The 21,083-nt window shown below is 40.8% G+C and overlaps 1 protein-coding gene across 4 annotated transcripts in view; it reads right to left on the bottom strand.

Annotated features, from left to right (window-relative positions):
• Positions 1-489: 489 nt before the first annotated feature.
• Positions 490-21,083, bottom strand: part of enah (ENAH actin regulator) — a 139,262-nt gene continuing 118,668 nt past the window's right edge. For 2 of the 4 annotated variants that reach the window (XM_086188985.1, XM_086188983.1), the window contains exons 6-15: positions 16,225-17,010; positions 13,952-14,286; positions 13,236-13,378; positions 13,048-13,096; positions 12,251-12,302; positions 11,961-12,027; positions 10,413-10,460; positions 7,802-7,886; positions 5,809-5,866; positions 490-4,232 (exon numbers count right to left, since the gene is read on the bottom strand). In XM_086188985.1, the coding sequence (XP_086045111.1) occupies positions 4,195-4,232; positions 5,809-5,866; positions 7,802-7,886; positions 10,413-10,460; positions 11,961-12,027; positions 12,251-12,302; positions 13,048-13,096; positions 13,236-13,378; positions 13,952-14,286; positions 16,225-17,010 (1,661 nt within the window). In that variant the 3' untranslated portion in view covers positions 490-4,194. The remainder of the gene's footprint in view (positions 4,233-5,808; positions 5,867-7,801; positions 7,887-10,412; positions 10,461-11,960; positions 12,028-12,250; positions 12,303-13,047; positions 13,097-13,235; positions 13,379-13,951; positions 14,287-16,224; positions 17,011-21,083) is intronic. The other 2 variants (XM_086188986.1, XM_086188984.1) reach the window with 2 other exon arrangements.

The following is a 21,083-nucleotide window of genomic DNA, read 5'->3' as shown; positions in this document are numbered from 1 at the left end:
CCATTTACTGCAATTAGACAAACTATACATACATACACACACACGGGAAACCAGGTCTTCGTCAGGATGCTGGGATTTGGAGGCACTCTTGTCAAGTTGAATCTAGCCTGTGTGTATCTAAACTTTACAGACACCTCTGTTGGAAGTGAAAATTTAGCATTAATGCTATTTAACACTTTAATAATAATGAAAGCAAGTGTTCCATTAATCTGAATCTTGTTCAGTGTCAAAAGATAAACCAATGAAAAAATAAAACCTAAATAAGGGTATTCCTCCTCCCACGGACATTCTTCCAAAATATCAAATGTGCTTAAAATCCATGATAAAAAGCAAAACTGTAAAAATCTGTGACTTTAGTTTTCAAATTTGACTTCAGCTTGATAAGAAAGGAGCTAAGTATTTGAAGCATGTTTGTCCGTCTGAAACATCAAAATTTAACAATGCTGTGAGGCTGAAAATTTTCAGAACATCGAAAGAAGCCACATCTAGTGATGTATTGCAATTTTTATTTTACTTGCTCAAACAAAACAATATGTTAGCATGTAAGAAAAGACTAATTAACATGAGAACAGTATAGTACAATGCAGACGATAAAAGAAGTCTGGAAACCCATCCTTGAAACTTGCTGTGCCTTCAAATTAAGTCCATCTCTGAAATATTCCTGCTCATACACTATACCACCATTTCCTTCTTGAAAACCAGACAAAGATAAATGTTTCCATCAGCAATCAGACAGTAACATGGGGCAGATCCCACTGCAGAGGACAAAACAGTGTTTACCAAAAGATTTCCAAGCATGTAAAGAAAGTTAAGCTGTTCAACACAAACGGTCTTCTGTGACATTTAAATGGCATGAGGGAACACAGAACACTGCAGCCAGACTCATCTGGTCTTCCAAACAAGTTTAGAAAAATCCTCAGGGAGTGAAGCTCATCTCTGAGCCTGTGTAGGCCTCATGCCTCAAAGGTTTGATTGTACTTCTGAGCTGTACCAAAAACAACCTCACACCTTTATGTAAAAAACAAACAAAGAGAAAAACACAGAGGATCTTGGTGCAAATTTGTTTCCTGGTGGAGAACAGTACCAAGGTCATTAAACTTTCCCTTCAATTGAACATGACCATCATGGAAAAGAAAACAAAATAATAACTGCATGTGATCATAATGACAGTTCCTAGATATTATTACTAGTCATCTTAATATCTTTGATATATTAAATGCAACTTCGGAACAAGGCACAAACCACATAGATTCACAAAGAGATAAATGTTTCTTGATCATCGTTAACATTTCACCTGCCATCACGTCCAAAGACTGAATATATAGATAGACATCTTTCTGTTTTTAGATCTCTGGACAAAGATGATACAAAAATAAGAAAAGGCGACTTTGTTGAGAGTGATTATGTTTGAGTTGAATCCTTTGGTGATATAGCCACACCGATGGTGACCCAGGCTCAAAGCAATTGCTATCAGAAAATGTTGGATTGCTCGATGGGGTTGGGGGGTGTCCTAAAGTGCAATATCAATGCTGTGTAAACACTCACTACACGGAGCATTTTGGGTGGAGCTGCATGTTTCCCTTAAAACAATGGATGAGAGGATGAAGCAACTTGATGCCAAAGCCTCTTGTCAACACGAAAACCAAAGGGTTATGGCATCTTTAACAACAGAACAGTGCTGTAATTCACCAATGCATTTTTTTCATCACAGTAGGCCCTTTTTGTTTCTCCTCACACGCGTGACTCAATCCCAAACACATGTGAGAAACATTTTCAAAATAAATGTGATTTCCCATTTTCTGCATCCTAGTCTTTGAACAGGAGCTCAAATTAAGTTTTACTGGCAATCTCATGTATATAAACAAGGCATAATGATAATTAGACAAGTCTCCTAATTTGAAGGGGCACTCCATCTGATCATTGAGGATCACTTAATTTGTAATAGCATGGCTCAGATTGTTGAAACAGTTCAAATGTCTCGGGTGTTTAATAGACGAGTGATGTAGTCTGAAATAACTGATCACAATCAAATCTGGGTTTTTGCTTGGAGACCATTCAAATTTTTTACACAGCAGCCTGCATTAAAAGCTGAAATGACAAGAGTGATCATGACTCCAGTTTGACCCAGTCAAGAGACAACACTGCTTTAATCCACAGCCCACATTCAATCAATGGAGTGCCCCTTATGTTGCAACATTTGCAATCTTAAAAGAGAACCAGAGCTGTGACCTTTTACACAGCAGCCTGCGGTCAACACAGTATTGCCTTGTATGAACTCAGTTCAATGCTTGTCAAATCTAGTTAGTATAAAATTCACAATGCAAAACAAAGCATTGCTGTGGAGGTCAAAAGGTTGCATTTTTAGGGCCCTTAGCTTACCCTGCATGTCACTGGTACTGGAGCTGCCTCTCATCAGGGTTTCATTCAGACAGCAAAAGTTACAGTATTTGGGACATCAGCCTACAGTTTTCCTCATAAATCGATTGTATTTTGAGCGGAAAAAAACTGAGCAACTGACACAAAATGACAGTTCCATGCAACTGAAACCTCAGGGAAAATACAGTTTGATATTTTAAGGACTAAAAAAAAGGCAAAAAAAAAAAGACATGATGAGTAAGCACTGGTGAAAGAGTAAATGGCACATTCATGTCCTCAGACACCCTCTCAAAATATTTATTGTCTGATACACCTTTCATAAGTTTCAGTTTGATAAGTTTTGGTAGAGTAAAAAAAAAGAAAAAAAGTCCAAATCCAATGTAGTTAAAAATACAGTATCACTGGATTTTATAGAAAGAAACCAAAAACCAAAAACAAAGGAAGGTGTGGTGAGTTAGAAAGGTGTCCTTCCATGAAAAATCATGTCTTACAGTGTTGTTCTGATGTTCTGTTCACTGAAAATCTGCAAACAAGAGGTGGCGTGTTGTCACAAATAACATGTCCAAATGGGGCTCAGAAGGGCCATAAAGGACAAACGAACAATGAAAACTGCTTGTGGGCATTGGGGCAGGGGGCCTTAAAATAGATGCTACACTTATTGCTTATAATAAAACTTGTTACAGTTTATGTAATTTCGTGGCAGGCTTGTGACCGTAAATTTATAAAGAACCTTCAAAGAACTTAACGTACTACCTAGACATGACAAACATGAGAGAAGAGGGACAGACAGTCAAATCATAACATACAGGTAGGAAAAATTAATTTCCATCTACATGTCTGGCTATGGTCAATTAGCACGATGGGTATTAGCATAACAGCACTTTTGTTGACTGGTTAAGTTTGCTGGAGAGCTACGACGACCGCTGCCTGACAGGCAGCTACCTTTCATGTCTCGGCCACCTGCCACTCAACCCAATGAAAAATAAATGAGAGTAAACGCTTGTTTCAGAGGGGAAACAGCAGTTCTGATTATGAGTGCACAGATGAGAAATTGGATAATGGAGCTACTTGATATGGCCATAGATCTACACTGAAGCAGACAGGGTTGATAGATACTTATTTCTCTAAATAACCTTTTCTTTATTTTGTAAATATTCAGGTTAAAATAGTATTTGAGGAAGACGAGCTTTACAGTGTCCTGCAGTTGTGGACTGTCAGTCCCCCATACATACTCACATGCATGCATCCAAACACACACACACACACACACACACACACACACACACACGCGCGCGCTACCCCTATGGCATTATGGGAAAAAAGATTTCATTTTCCATCCCCACTTTATTCCCGTCTCCAATCTCTCTCAATAAAACGTGCCTTTCGATAGTAAATCACAAGAACGTGCGCAGATTCTCTGTATGCGTCGATGGTTAATACAGTATCTTTGAAGAGTTCAATATTGTTTTCACGTATGCTTTCTCATTTTAGGACAAAGAGAGAAATCATGTTTGCATAAAGACATTCGCTTATCTATCAGACTGCAAACTGTCCTCCAGAATGCGATGCCCTCAGCAGGAGGGGTAAGGGAGGAATGGGGAGGGGGGGCACAGCTATCACCCTGTCCTTTGTTGTTCTGTGTGATGCTGCTCCGCCCCAAACACCATCCCTCTGTATGTAAGAGATCGTTGTCATCATTGTCGTCACCGCTGTTATTCGTTTTTGTTCTCTGCTTCTGTGTTGTCATGTCTTAACTTGACCCAAGTTGTCTGCAGGGTCGGGTGGGGATAAATGTTGTAAATAGGGAGTTTGGATCCTCTATGCTGTACTGGACCTGCCCAGCTCCTCCCTGATTGCTGAAAATAAAACACACACAAAAATTGTAAATATATTTTACATTGACAAAAGAACAGTCCAAGCGTGGAGCCAAAGGGGGAGTACACTCAATGTTAGAGGAATACTTTTATTCTCAATGCAGAATTCTTCCTAGGTAATGATTCTACCTGATGAGGCCTTAAATGAAAATATAGGCCAGTGAATGTAGATCAGTGAATCTTAAGATTAAGCACATTTCTTTCAATGAGGTTTAAAATATTAAAAAGACAGCCCGCAACAGTCATAACAAGCACAAAATGAAGACTAAATCATCAAATTTAATGTAGGTCTTCTTTACTCAAGGTTTAAACTGCATGGTAAATGTTTTCAAGTCAGCCCAAAGCATGTTTCTTAATATATTGCTGTTTTTGTCTGGTTAACAGTAAAGCTAGTTAGGTTGAAAGGGAACTGCGTGATACTTGCAGAGGAAGGCCTGTGACTAGGCATTAAAAAATAAAAGCATGTAATTCACAGCCTCATTTCTGAAGATCCATCTATACTGCTTATCCGTTAAGGGTTGCTGGGTGGCTGGAGCCTATCCCAGCTGACATTTGGCGAGAGGCGGGGTTCAACCCTGGGCGGGTCACCAGTCCGTCGCAAGTGAGGATCGAACCAGCGAGCCTTTAGCTGCTAGACAGCCACTCTATCACTATTCAATGCCGCCCCCATTTATGAAGATTTTATGCCTAAAAACATTGGGAGGATACATTTTCTTATGACTGTTAAACTTGGAACTATTCACAGATTTATGCATGACTGAGTGAAAAAAGAAATCCTTCAAAATCCCCAAACTAACTCTGACAAAATAAACAAGTTTGGAATCATTATTATCCTATTCACACCACCTGAATTGTCAAATGTTCATTTATATACATTTATGTTCTCTAATTCTTTATTATGCATGGCTCTTTACAATTGAGGCGACTTTGTGTGACAGCTTTGACAGGTCAACCGCTTCACATGATGTATTATTGTGGCGTTAACAATGAATGGCGCATTATGGATTAAAACTCAGAGAGGATGTTAAAATCACGATGGATTTATTGTGCGAGGACTCCTTAAAGTCAGTGACGTTCCAGGCTGGATTCTAAAGCTTGTAAGAGGGGGATATTCACTCCTGAGTGGACTGAAAATGGCCCAGTGGTCAGCTTCCAGGAGCTTCTAACTGTAAGTAAATCAGTCATTCCTTTACAAAATGAAGATATAAAAAATAACAGGAAGTCTACTCACCCAATTTTTTATGGTAACATGTTACTGGACACAGTTACTCTAATATCATGACTTAAATCTTATTGAAATAAACATTATATTACTTTGTTATCGAATAAATAAATATATTTGTGTTATAAAAGTAATGCCTTAGAAAAGTAATGTGCGATCTCCAATACTGCTTGCCAATCACAGATGGCCAACCTGAAAACGTGTCTCTTTCTACTGCTGCACTTATTGTAGATGACTCCAAATGCATACACAGTTTGATGATAGCTACATTCTGAGATGAGAGTATTAAGTGTTTAGTTATTCCACTCCGTGTCGACAAAAATAACATCAAATTACCATCAATGAGCTCTTCTTTCAGCTTTGACAGCTCCTTCCTCATCTCATCCAGAATGTCCTAAAAGACACAACCGAAACAAAGTCATTTTTTTTGTGAAGAAAGGGGATTAACCTCGCACAGAAGAAGCTTGCTGTTGCCATCTGGAAGCCTTCATTTCCACCTTGAACTCCCCGCAGAGAGTCACATGACCTCAGGAGGTGATGGGTTTCATTGGCTTTTGGAGTTTCTGATTAGAGGCACATGTTGCACAGGGAGATTCTCAGTCTTCTTTACAAAGTAGCTAATCCTGGAGAGATTAAGGTTGAAGACTACACTGCAAGGTGTAAACAGTGACAGAGCAGTATAAGGACAAAACCAGTAGACAAGTATAAGGACTGGACATGAGCAGAGAGATTCTTTTGGCTTCAAAAACGCAGCGAGTGAGAAAACGAGGAGTGTGGTAGTAACTTTGTAGGGTGCCATCTGTCTTGCAGTTCTACTGCTGAGCTGAACGGTTGTGGTGACAGATAGGCGGGTCTCTAAGAGACCAGTCAGTACTTATCTGACAGGCTCATTCAAGGACAGAGGGAGGAGCTGCATAGTAAAAAGACAGGGTCACTGCACACACCCACAGGATTTCACTAATAACAGGGCTTCATCAGTAGTAGGGACTGACACAAGCTGACATGCTGCAGTAACAAGCGCTGGACTACATCCAACCATGATCCCCATCATAAAAGATTTAGCATGACAATTTCAGTAAGTAAATGACTTCAGTCATTTACCATCTTACATCCTCATCACATGGAGACCTCACATAATAAGTTCACTATACCTTAGTTTTAAAAATAAATCATGCTTCAGACAAATAGATTTCACTAACATAAATGAATTTCTGTGGCTATGAGTAATAAATAATGGGCAACCAACTCTTTATAGAAGAGCAGTCCAACCTGGACATTTTTGGAGACCATGGAAGATTAATTCGATATAGTTTAGGTATGGCTAATTATATAATACAGGGGGACACGATTTCACCACAATAGATTTTGTAACCATTCAATATGACACAATGTGTTGTGCAATATTCTACATAATCTACTGAAAATTCAAACAAAGACTTGAAAATAAAACTTCTTGTGTACGAACAGGGTAGTCAAATAATGATATCACAGAATATTGATAATTCAAATGACAAATTGCTAAAAAAGATTTAATTACAAATTTGTACAATTTTACTGAATGCACTACATTTTGCTGCCATTTCATACATGGGTCATATTCTGATTTTATCAAGATATATTGTGATGCAATATGGTGTATATAAACGGCTGTAATATCAATGCTATACGATGAAAAATATCACAAGATATTGTTGTATTAATTTTAATTTTAAGAGATGAACGTATTTAATGCCAAGGAAGTGTTTTGTTTTCTTGTTTTTGTGTCACTAAAACTACCTTTCTGATTCTCACTAATTTGATGGAGGGGTGGAGGCATGACCAAAAAACTGAAACCATTAAAATTCATTCCCAGTGAATTATGGAATACTCTGGAAGCTGCATACTCTCTATAAATGCATACTGCAGAGGTCTATGGATTTAATTCATAGTTCTGGTTAATGTTAAATATTCCCATGATAATGAGTAGCTACCAGCCATGAAATAGCATTAGAAGAGGAGGAATATAGAGGACAAGCTGACTGTTGAAGGGTGTGGCCACCAATAGCTGACTTTGACAACTAAAAATGAGTCTTAAAAAGAGTCAAAACTACCTAAAAAGCATCTCATGTTTAATCCCTGCCGGGACATGTGAGCTGTCAGCAAATTTTGGGAGCATGTGGGTCGAGACATCGTTTGTTTTCTCTACAGCATTGAACAAGTATAAAAGAAATATCTCGCTACATACACAACCCTCAGTGACAACATACCAACAAACAAAAGGACAGCAGAGAAGCTTTCAAACGCATGGATATATCTCAAAACCTGTGACGTGCTCTGAGTGTTCACCTACCTGTTTCAATCTGTCATAGTCAACAGCTTCTGATGGCACACCGTTGGCACTTAAGGATGCAGTAGGTGTAGGTGTGGACTTCGGTCTGCAAGGAGAGATTAGTAGGAGTTATACTCAGTGTAAAAATGAACCGGGAATGAGTTGGAGAAAACATGAACACAGGTTACAATGTCATGTCAGTCAAACCAATGCACTGTGTGAATTTAGTAGGATCCCCCAAAACCACAGCATCTGATGTCATTCCAGCGTGTCATATTGTCATACATTCATTCCAACTGATCTTTTCGACCGATGGAGAATTATCAAACTAGTATAATTTGATGAATATGACGGACTGTGACTCATTAAAAATACCCCTCATTCTATTTAACCATAAGGGGCATTAAGAATGAGTCCTGAGAGACAGACACTGATCGTGATCATGACGGTCATCGCATCCAGGGGTGCTCTTCTCTCAGTTTATTATACGATTGCTGTTGTACATTATATAAATGTCACTTTATTCTAAAGAGACTCTCCAATTTGGTACCAACCTGCTGCATTTACTCATCTGTGTAGTTATGCTATCATATCATTTTTTATGTGCACCAAAAAGATGTTATCATAACTGAATGTAAGCATTCACAAACATTGTGGGCACATGCACTCCCCTTGACATGCATGTAAACACAAACTCACATACACACACAAAAGCAAACACACACACAGAAGAACATCACTGTCAGGATGTCAGATCAATCAAGGTTGACAACACACGTCTTCCCTCTCACGCGCTTGGCGAGGGTCCTATATTTCACTCTTTCATGTGTTGAAAGTTTAAACATGCTGGGTGCAACGTGTTTGCAGTGCAGCCTGTCTGAAGAGCAGCGATAAGCCAGCAGGAAAAACCACACAGATCTAGCGAGACTGCACTTAGTTGCAGGAGAAGCCAATCGCCTTCTAGAGAGGATTGGGACAGGAAAGAGAGGCTAAAGAAAAGGAAGTGAGCTCTGCAGTGGGTCATTAGCAGTTGTGGGTACGATATTTAATAAAAACAGTATTTGGTTGTCTGCGCAAAAGGTTACAGAGGCTTTTCACATCATAAATCTCCCGGGATGGGTCTTGGCCAAGGGAATAATCCATTATACTGTATGTTAAGAGTGATCCAGATGTAGATATCGTTTAATGTTAAACATAATTAAGAAATCAGAAAAAAGATATAAATTAGACATGAATTACAAGTGATGTATAATTTCTCAAAAATATCAGAACTGCTCTGTTTTGCTCCTGTTTTATAGAACCAGGGACTCAGTTTATGCAAAACCTGGTTGTGCATTGTAAAGTAACAAAGACAGCAAACAGAGAGACTTCCAAATACTACCATACTGCTGAAACGGTATAGAGTCAGTCGATTTGAGTCATATCCTATGTTACACAGATGATCCAGATGAAGATGGTGCTCAATTTGTTGCATTCTTACATGACATCCCTATTCCATGTGAGCTCTCAGACACTGGCGAGGAATCTTGATGGAGCAGCTAAGAAACGGTCCTGCTATCTTAGAGCTGGGCTAGAAAGCATCTGGTGTGCATAAGTTCTGCTTTGACCTCATTTCAGTTTTTTTTCCCCAGTACCTACTTAACTATTGGTACTATCAAGGGTATTTCCAATTCTCTCCATATATCCGCAGGGTCAAGTATGTCAAATATCCCATAAACTAGAGCATTTCAAATATATTTGGCTTAGGGGATTTTTTGGGCTTGAGCAGAGCTTTCTCTGAAGAGGAAAACAACAAAGCACAATGAAAACATATGTTCAGATGAATGTGACAAGGCTGGTCAGCTCTCTGTGGATCTCATTTATCAGAGACAACCATCTGGTCTCCTCACTCAGTCATATGTGAAGACACACAGTTCACAAAGCTTTTCACATTTTTGTAAGGACCTTCATTGGAACAACATTCCCTGGCAAGTTCCATTAAACAGAAGCACCTAACCACAAAACCTTTGCCCAATGTTGACCTTAAACCCAGTTGTACCTTAATGATAGAGCCTTATCTCTGAAACTGCCCTTTGATGCTTTCTCAGAGTGAGGACTGCCCAAAATGTCACGGTTGTCTCGAATCAGCCCAACTTTTATGGTTTAAAACTAAAATTGGTTCTCACAAAGATAGTTGTAAAAGTACACACACACACACACACACACACACACACACACACACACACACACACACACACGCTTTATCTATGAGGGCCTGCTGGCTCCATGATGATAATACTGTGCCAGGTCTACTCTGCATTGGGCGGAGTGCTGTTTGCATCTCAGTATACTACAGGGTGGGTGTATGGGACACACATATGGATCACCCTGTTTAGCAAAAAAAAAAAAAAATTAAGACAGAGCAGCATGCAAAAACGATAGTTTGATTAAATTCTAAATCATACCGGCAATGACCCTGTAGGTAGATCATTGTGAGGACAAACAAAGACAACACAGGCTGCATTGCAAATGTTTCTTCCAAGCATTTACAATAACCCTTCTCGGACAAAATCACGTCCATCACAGAAAACTGATGAAAAGGACATTTTAAAGAAAACGACTCTTCAAACTCCCCGGGGTCTTTTCCATCTACCTGTTGGAGGAATCCGCTCCCATGGGATTTCTCCACGGAGAATCACGTCTGTGTGAGCAGCAGAGACACTAACTTTACAAATTATAGTTTAACATCTAACTACCTGTTTGGTGATGCAGCTCCTTTCACCTTTGACGTCCTCCCTCTACCCAGAAATGTGTTTTGCTTTTTGCCATCTTATGTGATGCAAGATCACATATGTGCCACTAAAAATTGGTAAAAGGTTCAAAGGTTACAGACCATGTGAACTTTTGCTGTCTCAATTTCAATATCAGTTTAAAATCATGTAGGAAGACATCACAACTAATTTTGGAAGAAACTTGAAGCCCTGTTGTATGAGGGATTAGAAACAGAGGGCTTTTAATAAGCTCATTCATTTTTGTTGGAAAATATACACAAACACAGTTTTTTTTCCCAAAGTGGAGTATTTCAGAACCTGCACAATATCTCACTGAAATGCCTGTAAGGGATCCAAGTATTTTATTGGGGTTTAAACCAACAAGTAGAGTTAAATTTTGAAGTTTATTATTAACAAATGAACCCAAAACAAACCTTATAAAGAACATAGACAGTAAGTGGCATTCTCAAGCCTTGGCAGCAGCTATCATACTACTGTTGGAATATTCTACTCATCCGCTCACTTTATTCTCCCTCTTGTGTTGACTTTTTCTTCTGCAGAGCCAGACATCAATACAGAAACTTCAATATGCCTTCATTGGTCGAGTAGAGGATAAGAACCACAGAATGAGTGCTCCATATATACCGGGCTATTTCTCCATTCTGAGATTGGTACCACTCAAACACACAAGTGTGTATTCATGGATACTACTACAGGAGTACTACTGTTTATATGTTCAGAAGAGGTATAGTCAAGTTGAAGACAAAAATAAGTAATAAAAGGTGGATACTGTGTAATTCCACTAATAATAATTGTTTCTACGGGACATTATGATGTCACTGGATTGTTGACCTAAGACTTTTCGGATGCACTGGAAAGTACTTTTTTCTGATTCTTAGGAAGGAAGTAATGAGCAAATGAATTTTGGACCCAACCACAGTCTCTGACTGAACGACTAGTGGATGAGTTGCAATGTGGGAAATGTAGGTTTCAGGTTTTGACAAGGCAAAAAATGCACTGAGGACAAAGTTTTTCTTCCTCACGAAGATGCTACAGCAGCTCTGAGGTTTCCACAAAGTGAATGATGAACTTGGTGACTGTACATTAAATGCGCACATGAAGGCAAAATGAGCTTTAGTGATGTTAGCACTGAACAGCCCCCAGCAGTGCATCATGCTCAAGCTAGGTAATACTAATGCTTCAATGTGTCCTCCCCACAGCATTTGACACTGAGAGGTGTAATTTAGCTGCTAGCCATTCATGTGTGACGTTGTAAAGAAGGAAACATGTTTGAAATGTTTACTTCAAAGATGATTTACAATATAAAATGTAATGCAAGAGTAATAACACACAACAAATAAAACCGATGAGAGATCAACTACAAAAAAAAGCTTCTTCATCAACAGTTCGGTTGTCAGGAGATACAGTACCTTCCGATAACTGGAGATTTGCTACCATTCATGGTGTTTGTTCTTTCCCATGGTTTCCTGGGCATGTCTAGAGAGAACAAACAGAAGAAATATATACATAAAAAATTCTCTTATTATCAGTTCTTAGGTTAATTCTCCAGAAATCACTGAAAAAAACACAAGTTAAACATAAACAAACTGCATATAATTGTATCACTGCTAACTTGGATCCTCATCGCCTGTGTTTGGAAGATGCATATTAATTCCCGTCCCTCACAGTCTTGAGACTGCTGGTTTCCTCTGACACTCACCTGGTGTGCTACAGGCTGACACTTTAGGGGTCGTGGTAATTTCGCCCTCCTCCTGTCCAACAGACAGAGTTCAAAAGTCAGAGATGAGTCACACAAAAGGGTCACAAATGTGACTTTATTGATAACCAGAGAATACAAAGAGAAAACCATTATCTTCTATAACAGTTAGTCAGCTTGAGATCAACACAAACACGGGCACCACATATGTCTGGCAACATATTCATGCTTACGTTTCTTATTACTGAGATTTAAATAATTTCTGTGCAAGTGGAAATTAATGTCACATTCAACCTGAAAAGAGAAAGCCCTCCTTTTAATAATCAAAATACGGTTCTTGGATACAATTCATCGAAGCCTTTAAAGAACTTTAAAAGTGAAACATCTGTATAAGAACTGCTGTTAAGAGAGTTTCAGTGACACTGGCTCAAAAAGAATGAGGCTGGAAAGAAGTAATGCATGAAATGAGCACTTCTGTTGAAGAGGACAAATGTAGGGTAAATGCACAGTGGCAATACAAAACAATCAAATTTACGTCAAAGAAAATCAATACGAATGGAGGTGATGAGTTAACATTAACTGCAATCAAAAAAATCCAACATGGTTAAAATACTTTGACTACATAACTTCCAAACCAGCACGTACACACAGAGAAAGAAACCTCCATGTGATCGACCTGTCAAACTAGAGTGGAATGTCGTGGGTGTGATGAGCATGATCAGACACAGGAAATAATGATGCTCTGGACCCACGTATAGTTAGAGTAGACATGAAGACAAAGCTGCTCTAATGACACTTACTGATCTCTGGTCAGGTTCAGGTGATGAGCCCTTCTCTGCAATTCTTCTCCTGTACGGCAAAGGGAGGAGGTAGGACAGAGCCATCGTATTAGCACAGATCATTGTAGGTATTATTCTTGACATTTACAAATAAAAAAACATGAAGGTGTGTAAACTACAGTATATGAAACCATATGATGTGATTGTACCTCCTAGCCAATAGGGCGCTCATTTCCTCCATGAGCCCTCCTCCACCAGGTAGAGGGCCGTTACCCCTGGTCTCTGTTTTGGCCCCTGCAGCTCCCGCTGCCCCTAACATAGCTGCTGCCAACGCTGCCCCTGCATCATCATTCTGGAGAGACACGTGCAACATTGCCAGTTGAACACAAATGTGAGAGAAGCATTAACTTCTGAATCTGTGTAAAAAAAAAAGCATTGTCAGCAAACAACTTTTGTACCGTAGAATTTTTCGATCTAATTTAAAAAAATGTGGTGTCTGCCACTTCCCTCATATTAGACATCTTCTCATCTGAAAAACAATATAGGTAATAATATATGTGCTTGTCCTTGATTTTGCTTTTCATGTTCAAGGTAACAGTTTTTGTGCAGCGGGGCTCTCACCATTGCATATACTGTAATTCTGCTCAGTTTGAGATGAGACATGACAGATGGTGGCTGTGTGTGACTCCGATCATGCGTGAACATGGCGTGTGTGCGTGAATGTTTCAGCGACAGTGACTCTGTGATGAGGTTCGGAGATACTGCTCAATAGTTGTGTCAGCACAGCACTCTTTGTGTCACATTAGTGAGTTCCAGAAAAAAGGACATGAACTTTCAAACTTGTACTTAGCATCAGGAACAACTTGATGTGAGGAGATTTTCAAAATAAAAAAAAAATGTCTTAAGTCATCAGGCAAGCACTTACCCTTGGCACTTTGCGTAGCTTAGCTCCTGCAAGGGCAGCAGCCAAGCCTGAAAGGGGGCGGTCTTCTGTAGGAGAGAAAAGGCCAGCGGGAAGAGGAGGGGCTGGGGGAGGGGGTGGGGCTCCGGGAGGAGGAGGTGGGCCGGGTGGGGGAGTCAGGGCTCCCGCTGGAGCCAGTGTAGGAGGCAAGGGTGGAGGCGGTGGTGGGGGAGGGTGTCCCCCCGGAGTTGTGGGGGTGGCGGCTGGGGTGGCAGCCGCAGAGGTCACAGTGGAGCCGGGTGGCAGGGGTGGAGGTGGGGGAGGGGTAGGTGTGGTCAACCCCGCTGTCTGAGCCACGTCTGTTCGGTGTTGGAGACACAAAGAAGGAACATAAAGCTTAAACTGTCATTTTTCATGGTACCATCACAACAGAAAGAATTGTTGATTTCAGGTTTTGAGTTGACAAAAAAAGTCATCATTTGTTCTACATCTGACCCAGATTCTAACTGCTGGACATGGGATGAGTCTATGAAAGTAGCTCCCAAACTTTGCATGTGAGGGCGAAATTCATACTGACATGAAATCAATGCTTTTATTGACTTGGCAAAGCCGGTATAATCTTCTAAGTCAGGGTATCATTCAACAATGTTTAAGCCCTCTTGTCAAGACCCCAAATTGTTATCGCACTTGTAGAAAATAATGATGGATGTAGTTTTTTTTTTCAAATGAAACCAAGCATTGTATTAGTAAAACAACATGCTGCAATCTACAAATCTGCAAATCTTTCATGTCATCCATATGCAGTGTTAGTGAGTGGTAGTGACTGAGGTTATGGGGAAAGTAGGGATGGGTAACATGAAAAAAATTGTGTTATACATAAAAAAACAAAAATGTTCGATATTCCTTTTTTCTTAAACAAACACACAATAATAAAACCGATGAACAAGATAACTTGTCCAACCCTATCTGGAGGACAATGAACACAACCCAGACAAGCCTGTCACACATCATTCAACACAATACACATTTCGGCACAATGACACTAACACTAACCAAACAAACACAATGATACAAAATGACCAAAGAACAGTCAACAGAGGAGTTTGCCTACAGAAGACTTCATTGGCAGATTGCTAAAAGATGAGCGAGTGTCTTTCTTTTTGATACCCTGAGTTCTCATCACAGTCCCGAGGCCATAATCAATTATCCGTGATGGAATGTGAACATGCTGAACTGTGACCAGCGGTCCAGTCTGATGCCGCCAATCAGTTTAATGATCGCTGAGTTCACAGGTCATTAGAATGCATCCTGTGGCCTAACAAGAAAATATCAGTGAAATAAATAGGTCACTGATGGACTGTGGTGAATTTACACATAACAACACAGCTGATCTGGTGTTTATGGAATTAAATCATTTCAAAAAACAAAAACACAGTGGAAGGAATTGCTGGGTTTCAAATACTTTTTTAATGTTCAGGTTACCTACAACTTATTCATTTTCAGGAGGATGAAATGACGTGTTTGAACAGGAAGCTTTCATTATCTCCTTTTATTTGAAAAGAAGCAATATTAACATTTTAACTTGCTGCCCATTAAAAGATTGATTTGACGGGAAGGTGAATTTGATTTAACATAGATATAGACTCTACAGTTCATGTCTCATACACACAGAGCATCCTGCTGTGACCAGAATGATGATGATTAAAATAAATTTGACAGATGTAAAACGAGTGGAGCACACTGAAGAAACAAATGGTAAGATTGCAGCAAACAAGATACTGACAAATGGATTTACAAAAGAAAAGCAACCAAAGAACAAAAATGGCAGCAGTTCAGTTCAGACTTAAATCAAAGAAATAACTCACTTACATTGATAACAGATTTGTATTCTAGCAAAGAGACAGACATGCCATGCTCAAAGACCAGAAATAGTTCTCATCCAATGGACTGTCAGCCAGCAGGACCTTTAAGCAGCAAGCACACTGAGACACGTGGCGTGGATGACAGTTAGAAAGATCGAAGCAACAGTAACTATAATACTAGGAGATCCCACAACTGTCTCCTTAGCAGCTGTTTAAATTTCATATTCTGAAGCCAGAGGTGGTAAAGAAAAGTCAATTTCGAGATTAACTATGGAGTCATATTGCCAGGATGAATGAAAGGTAAAAGTTCTCTAAGATCAGCTTGGACTGAAGGACTACCCCCCTGCCTGTTAGTGTGTGAGTCAAAAAGCAGTGAAATACAGAGGGGAGAGAGGCAGTGAGAAACAGAGAGACGATCCGGACTGGAGGCCTTACCCTGGGGCTGAGAAGAGGGCCCCCCCTGAGGTTGGTAGGGCTCTGGGCCTGCGGCTGTGTCCAGCTCCCCTGGCCCAGAAAGGCCCAGGGGGAGGGAGAGGTGCTCAGCAGAGGCCGCTGCAGCAGCAGGGGGCGCTGTGGAGGGAGAGGGCAAACCAGGAGCATGGGATGAGGAGGGGGGAGACGAGACGCAGGAGGAAGAAGAGGGAGCTGCCGGCGAGGGGAATGGGGGTGGGGTGGGTGGAGGAGGTGGGGTGGGGCAGACAACGCCGATAGGATTGTGGCTATGTGGCAGTACGGTGACTGGGGAAGGTGCAGGGAACATGGGTGGGCCATTAGGAGACGGTGAGGGGGGCTTCTGGCAGAGAGGTGAAGGTGCAGCAATGGGGATGAGTGGCCGGGGGCCTGCAGCCTTCCCTGGAGGACTGCTTATCATGACTGGGGGTGAGGGGGGCAAAGGAGTGAAGTTGTATGCTGACCACACCACAGACTTAGGTGGAGGTGGAGGTGGAGGTGCTGGGCTTGGGGCTGGAGCAGGAGCAGGGGGTGGGGCTTGGGGGACGGCCTGCTGACGCCTTGGAACTGTGGCGTAGTGCGGAAGGACTGGGTGGAAGGCAGAACCGAGTGAGGTGGCAAATCGGGAGGCGGAGTGCCTTAGAGGTGGGGTTGGTGGCGTGGTGGATGAGTGCGATGGAGCTGGATAGTTGGGCGTGGATGGAGATGCAGGTGTGGAGGATGTCCTGTTGTACTCTTGTGGTGTGGGAGTGTAGAGGGTGCTTTCAAAGGCTAACCACAGACCAACAGACAAACCAAGGTGGAGGACAAGACAGGAGAGAAGGGAAGGAAGGAAGGAAAGAACGCAGGAAGGAAGCAGCCATCGTGCACACAGGAGGGAGAGACAGCAGGTCAGGAGAGAGAAAAGGAGGGAGGGTGGGAGGAAAAAGAGAATGGGGCAGATGAAGCAGGAAAACCAGCACAGAGCTAAACCACAGTTTGATTCTAGGGTATGTCAATTTTCTTGGGCTGAGGTGTTGCTACTATGTTAGTTGACAGGTGTTAGCACTGTGGACAAACCATACACAGAAAGCTCTCATAGTTCTGCTAGAAGATGGGGAAAAATGGATGGACAGAGAAGGAAAATTCTAAGGAGCGAGAGTTTACCATGTATAGCATAAGAGAGCATCCAAGGAGGTGCAATTCATGTTATCAAGCTTGTTCAGTAATTGGAAGGGGAAAAACACAACCTATCTACAGTATAATGAACAAAATTCACCAATAAACCTAACATGCATCACTTTTCTCATATTAGATAAAAAAATAAGCATTTAAAGGAACAGTGTTCAGGACTTAGAGGGATCTTTTGGCAGAAATGGAATATTCAGGCCCACGTTTTCATTAGTGTATCTGTAGATTCAGATTTTCAAAATTAGGATTGTTGGCTTTTGTTATCTTATAACAAGCCCTTTAATTACTGGATAGAATGCCTGAGGCTCCATAGGCTCCATTAATTCCTACAAAAGCTGCTCAGAAGCAAAAAAAAAAAAGTTCCAGGTTCAGTGGATAAAAGAAACACTTGTGTGTGGGCTCTCTGGAACGCACAGGAGAATAAAGCACATGCACTATAGTGTTCTACTGACCAAGGTTTCATACTTTCGGTTTTACCCTCCGCTGACCTGGATGGGGATGAAATGATTTATTCTTACAGTTCTTCTAGACATTCCACTTGTTAATGGAAAAATGAATCAAATTATTATATTCAAATGAGTCAATTTTCAGGGATTGTGAGGCTACAAAAGTGTTTTACTTTTTCTTTCATTATAAAAGTCAATGGGAAAATATTTTTCTGGCTGTGATTAATGAGGACAAGAAATCTGCATGGAGGTCTGCTCTCTCATTCTATTCTAAAAATGTTGTCTGGCTGTCTAACAATTTTGTGTTCTGAGAAGTCTGAGAAGCCCATATTTGGCAGATCAGAAGGGAGGGGTGAGGAAGGGGGTTACAACCTGCAACTTGATGTCACCAAATCATACACCCTGCTCCCTCAAGATGTTTAAACAGCTGAACTTGGGCATAGTTCACGCAATCCTGGCACCAAAATCACCCTCAACAATAAAAACAAGCATGTCATGTAAACCAAAGTGTATCTGACTGATCACTGCTGAGACGTCTTTCAGCAAGGCCTTCAGTCCCAAAATGCTCCAATACAACACCTGGTTTGTAGCAGGACTTTAATGAAAAAGTGGGTTCAATCTTTCCATGAGTATAAGATGTAAGGAAAATTACTACAACTACTAAGTAACCACATACGTATGTTATTTGTGGTACACGTCAGAGTAGAAAAAAGCGAAAGCTAACCTCTGGTTTATCATCGTGACAAGAAGTGATGGACCAGGACTTTATTGGGTTGCAGAAAGTTTTTGGAGGTAGCATGACTACATTTTATCATGAAACACATCCGTGTAACATGCATATTATGACTGTATTATAAAGTGCAAGCTGTTTTGGCTACTTCTTTTCATGTGGATAACAGAAGATGAACCTCCTATCCATTGATATGAGCTCTACCAGGAAATGCTGATCCTCTCTCTATTTCTTTGTCATTCATACAAGCGGGTGTCTCTTCTAAGCATTATACTTTGGACGTTTGGTCCTTGTGGTAATTGACAGAATAGAAGAAGAAACCGCTGACTCATGTCATCTTCTTGATAAATCTGTCAGTGTTGCTCTCTGCATGTCTCAATCAGGCAGGTTGTTGGTCCCGTACTGATATCAACATTACCAGGGAACTATCTCATCTGTATTCTTCTATTTTTACTGACATGAAAGATCTATGTACCACTGCTGTACCACCACTGCTTTATGTCATGACAAGATCATATTTGAAACCTTGCGCCCGCAATGATTTGTTGATTTTGGCTCTTAAACTGCTAAAAATTAAGAGTTCATATCAATATGCAGACCACCATCTGTTATGAATGATACATTCATATACTGTTTGCACTGGTAGTGCTTAGAACTCCAAATCTAGTTAAGCAGTCCTTTCTCAATTCGCTTCATCCAAAAAAAACAACCCAAAACATTACCAAATCGGTTTAGAACATTTTATATTTGATTCATTGCTCATTTTGATTTCCCATTTTTGAGTTTTGCACTTCTGGTGGATTGCACCATTTGTGCCTGGGAGGGGAGCCTGCAGCCAGCCACAGATGCACGCTTGTATATCCCCCTAACACTAGACAGAACCTGGTATCGTGTGTGTGTGTGTGTGTGTGTGTGTGTGTGTGTGTGTGTGTGTGTGTGTGTATGTGTGTGTGTGTTGTCCTGGTGCCTTTCACAAGAACCTCCTCTCAAGCTTCATGTTTTATTTTACATTTCAAGCACAATAAAAGTTGTTGCGCTGGACCAAGTACTCATGTTGCCTGAGTCAGCTAACAATCACAATGAGCCACTGCTCCATCTACCTCTGCACTTAGCAGATCTAATGTCCTTTTATTCTTGGTGATGAGATTACAGACAGACTGAATTAAGGGTGATTCCGTCTTGAATCCTTGATCTGTTTCATGTGGGGTTCATCTGAGTAGCCTGTAAAACTCATTAGCTCAATTGTGTTTGTTTATGTGCTCACTGTAACTCTGTAGCCAGGGCAGTACCACCATATGTTTTCTATGTGTAAAGTTGTTAATCCTCTCACCCTCTGCTCATTTTTGCTCAGTGTTCAGTCTGGTACGGATGATTGCCCACACACACTGTAACAGTCCTTGTAATAATTGGACTTGGACACCATGGACTTAGTAGAAAAACTGAATTAAAAACTGTAAATGGTCTAGAATTGATAAAGACAGATATTTAACATTGACCCTCTTTTATTTTCTTGCAAAGGGAAACTGGCAAACGTGGATAGCTTGCAATTACGAAAAGACAGTTTAAATCAAAATCAAAATATATGTATGACCATTTTCTCTCTTGCACACAGCACACCCTGCAGTCTTGAGCTGATTTCGATGAAACACCACTGGAATGCAAGTGAACTGTAACCACCAGTCACAAGACGGAGGAACTGATGGATTCGTTTGACTTTTTTTTAGCCTCTCCTCGCTAAATGGCAGCTCATACTGCCTTTCCCATTCATCCTCTCAATGCTCATCCAACATTCCACTCAACATGCTTTCTTTCTTGCCGCGATTTTTCCTTCGCGCTTTGCTTCTCACTCTATCTTCTTTGACAACTTTTTCACCTTCATTTCCATCACTCCTCCCCTTGTTATTCACTTCTTCCACTCAACTTTGACCTTCTCCATCCATCATTCCACCAACCCCCTTGTCTGTCATTCGCTCTCTCACTTCCTTTCTCTGTAGCTCTGGGAAAGGTCATGTGACCCAGAGGCCCCAGATTTGCTTTTCTACAACCGGTACACACTGATTACATGGAAAGCTGGACACGTGCGCACACAAAAATAAGCGCACATGCACAAACATCAGAAGACAATAAAAGCCATAGTGCAGCAAAACCCCTTTGAGTTAAGACAGTTGGACTATTTGGGGTCATGTAAAGAACCTGAAAAAGCTACTATGAATGAGCCCGGTGCTCAAGTACAAATAATCTTTAAAAATTGTGTGCTCCAGGTAGAGAATACGCACCAGCATGCTCAAAAACACTGAGCACCTGATGTTCACTGTGCAAGTGAAAAGTGTGTGTGGAACGAAAAATTTGAAAAATAAATCCTCAGAACAACGGACCTCAAACAATAATCCGCAAAGACACTGAGAAAAACAGGTGTCTGACATGGAGCAAAAAGACAACGTAGTGTTCAACCAGACAAGGGCGTCGTTACTTCACTTTCATCTACTTTTCCCAACCAA

Source organism: Aulostomus chinensis, chromosome 20 (genome assembly GCF_037954235.1).
Source record: "Aulostomus chinensis isolate RoL2024-O1b breed Wild chromosome 20, RoL_Achi_v1.0, whole genome shotgun sequence".
In the NCBI taxonomy this organism is placed as follows: domain Eukaryota; kingdom Metazoa; phylum Chordata; class Actinopteri; order Syngnathiformes; family Aulostomidae; genus Aulostomus; species Aulostomus chinensis.
The sequence above is the reverse complement of the archived record's forward strand: the minus strand, read 5'-3'. Positions and strand labels throughout refer to the sequence as shown.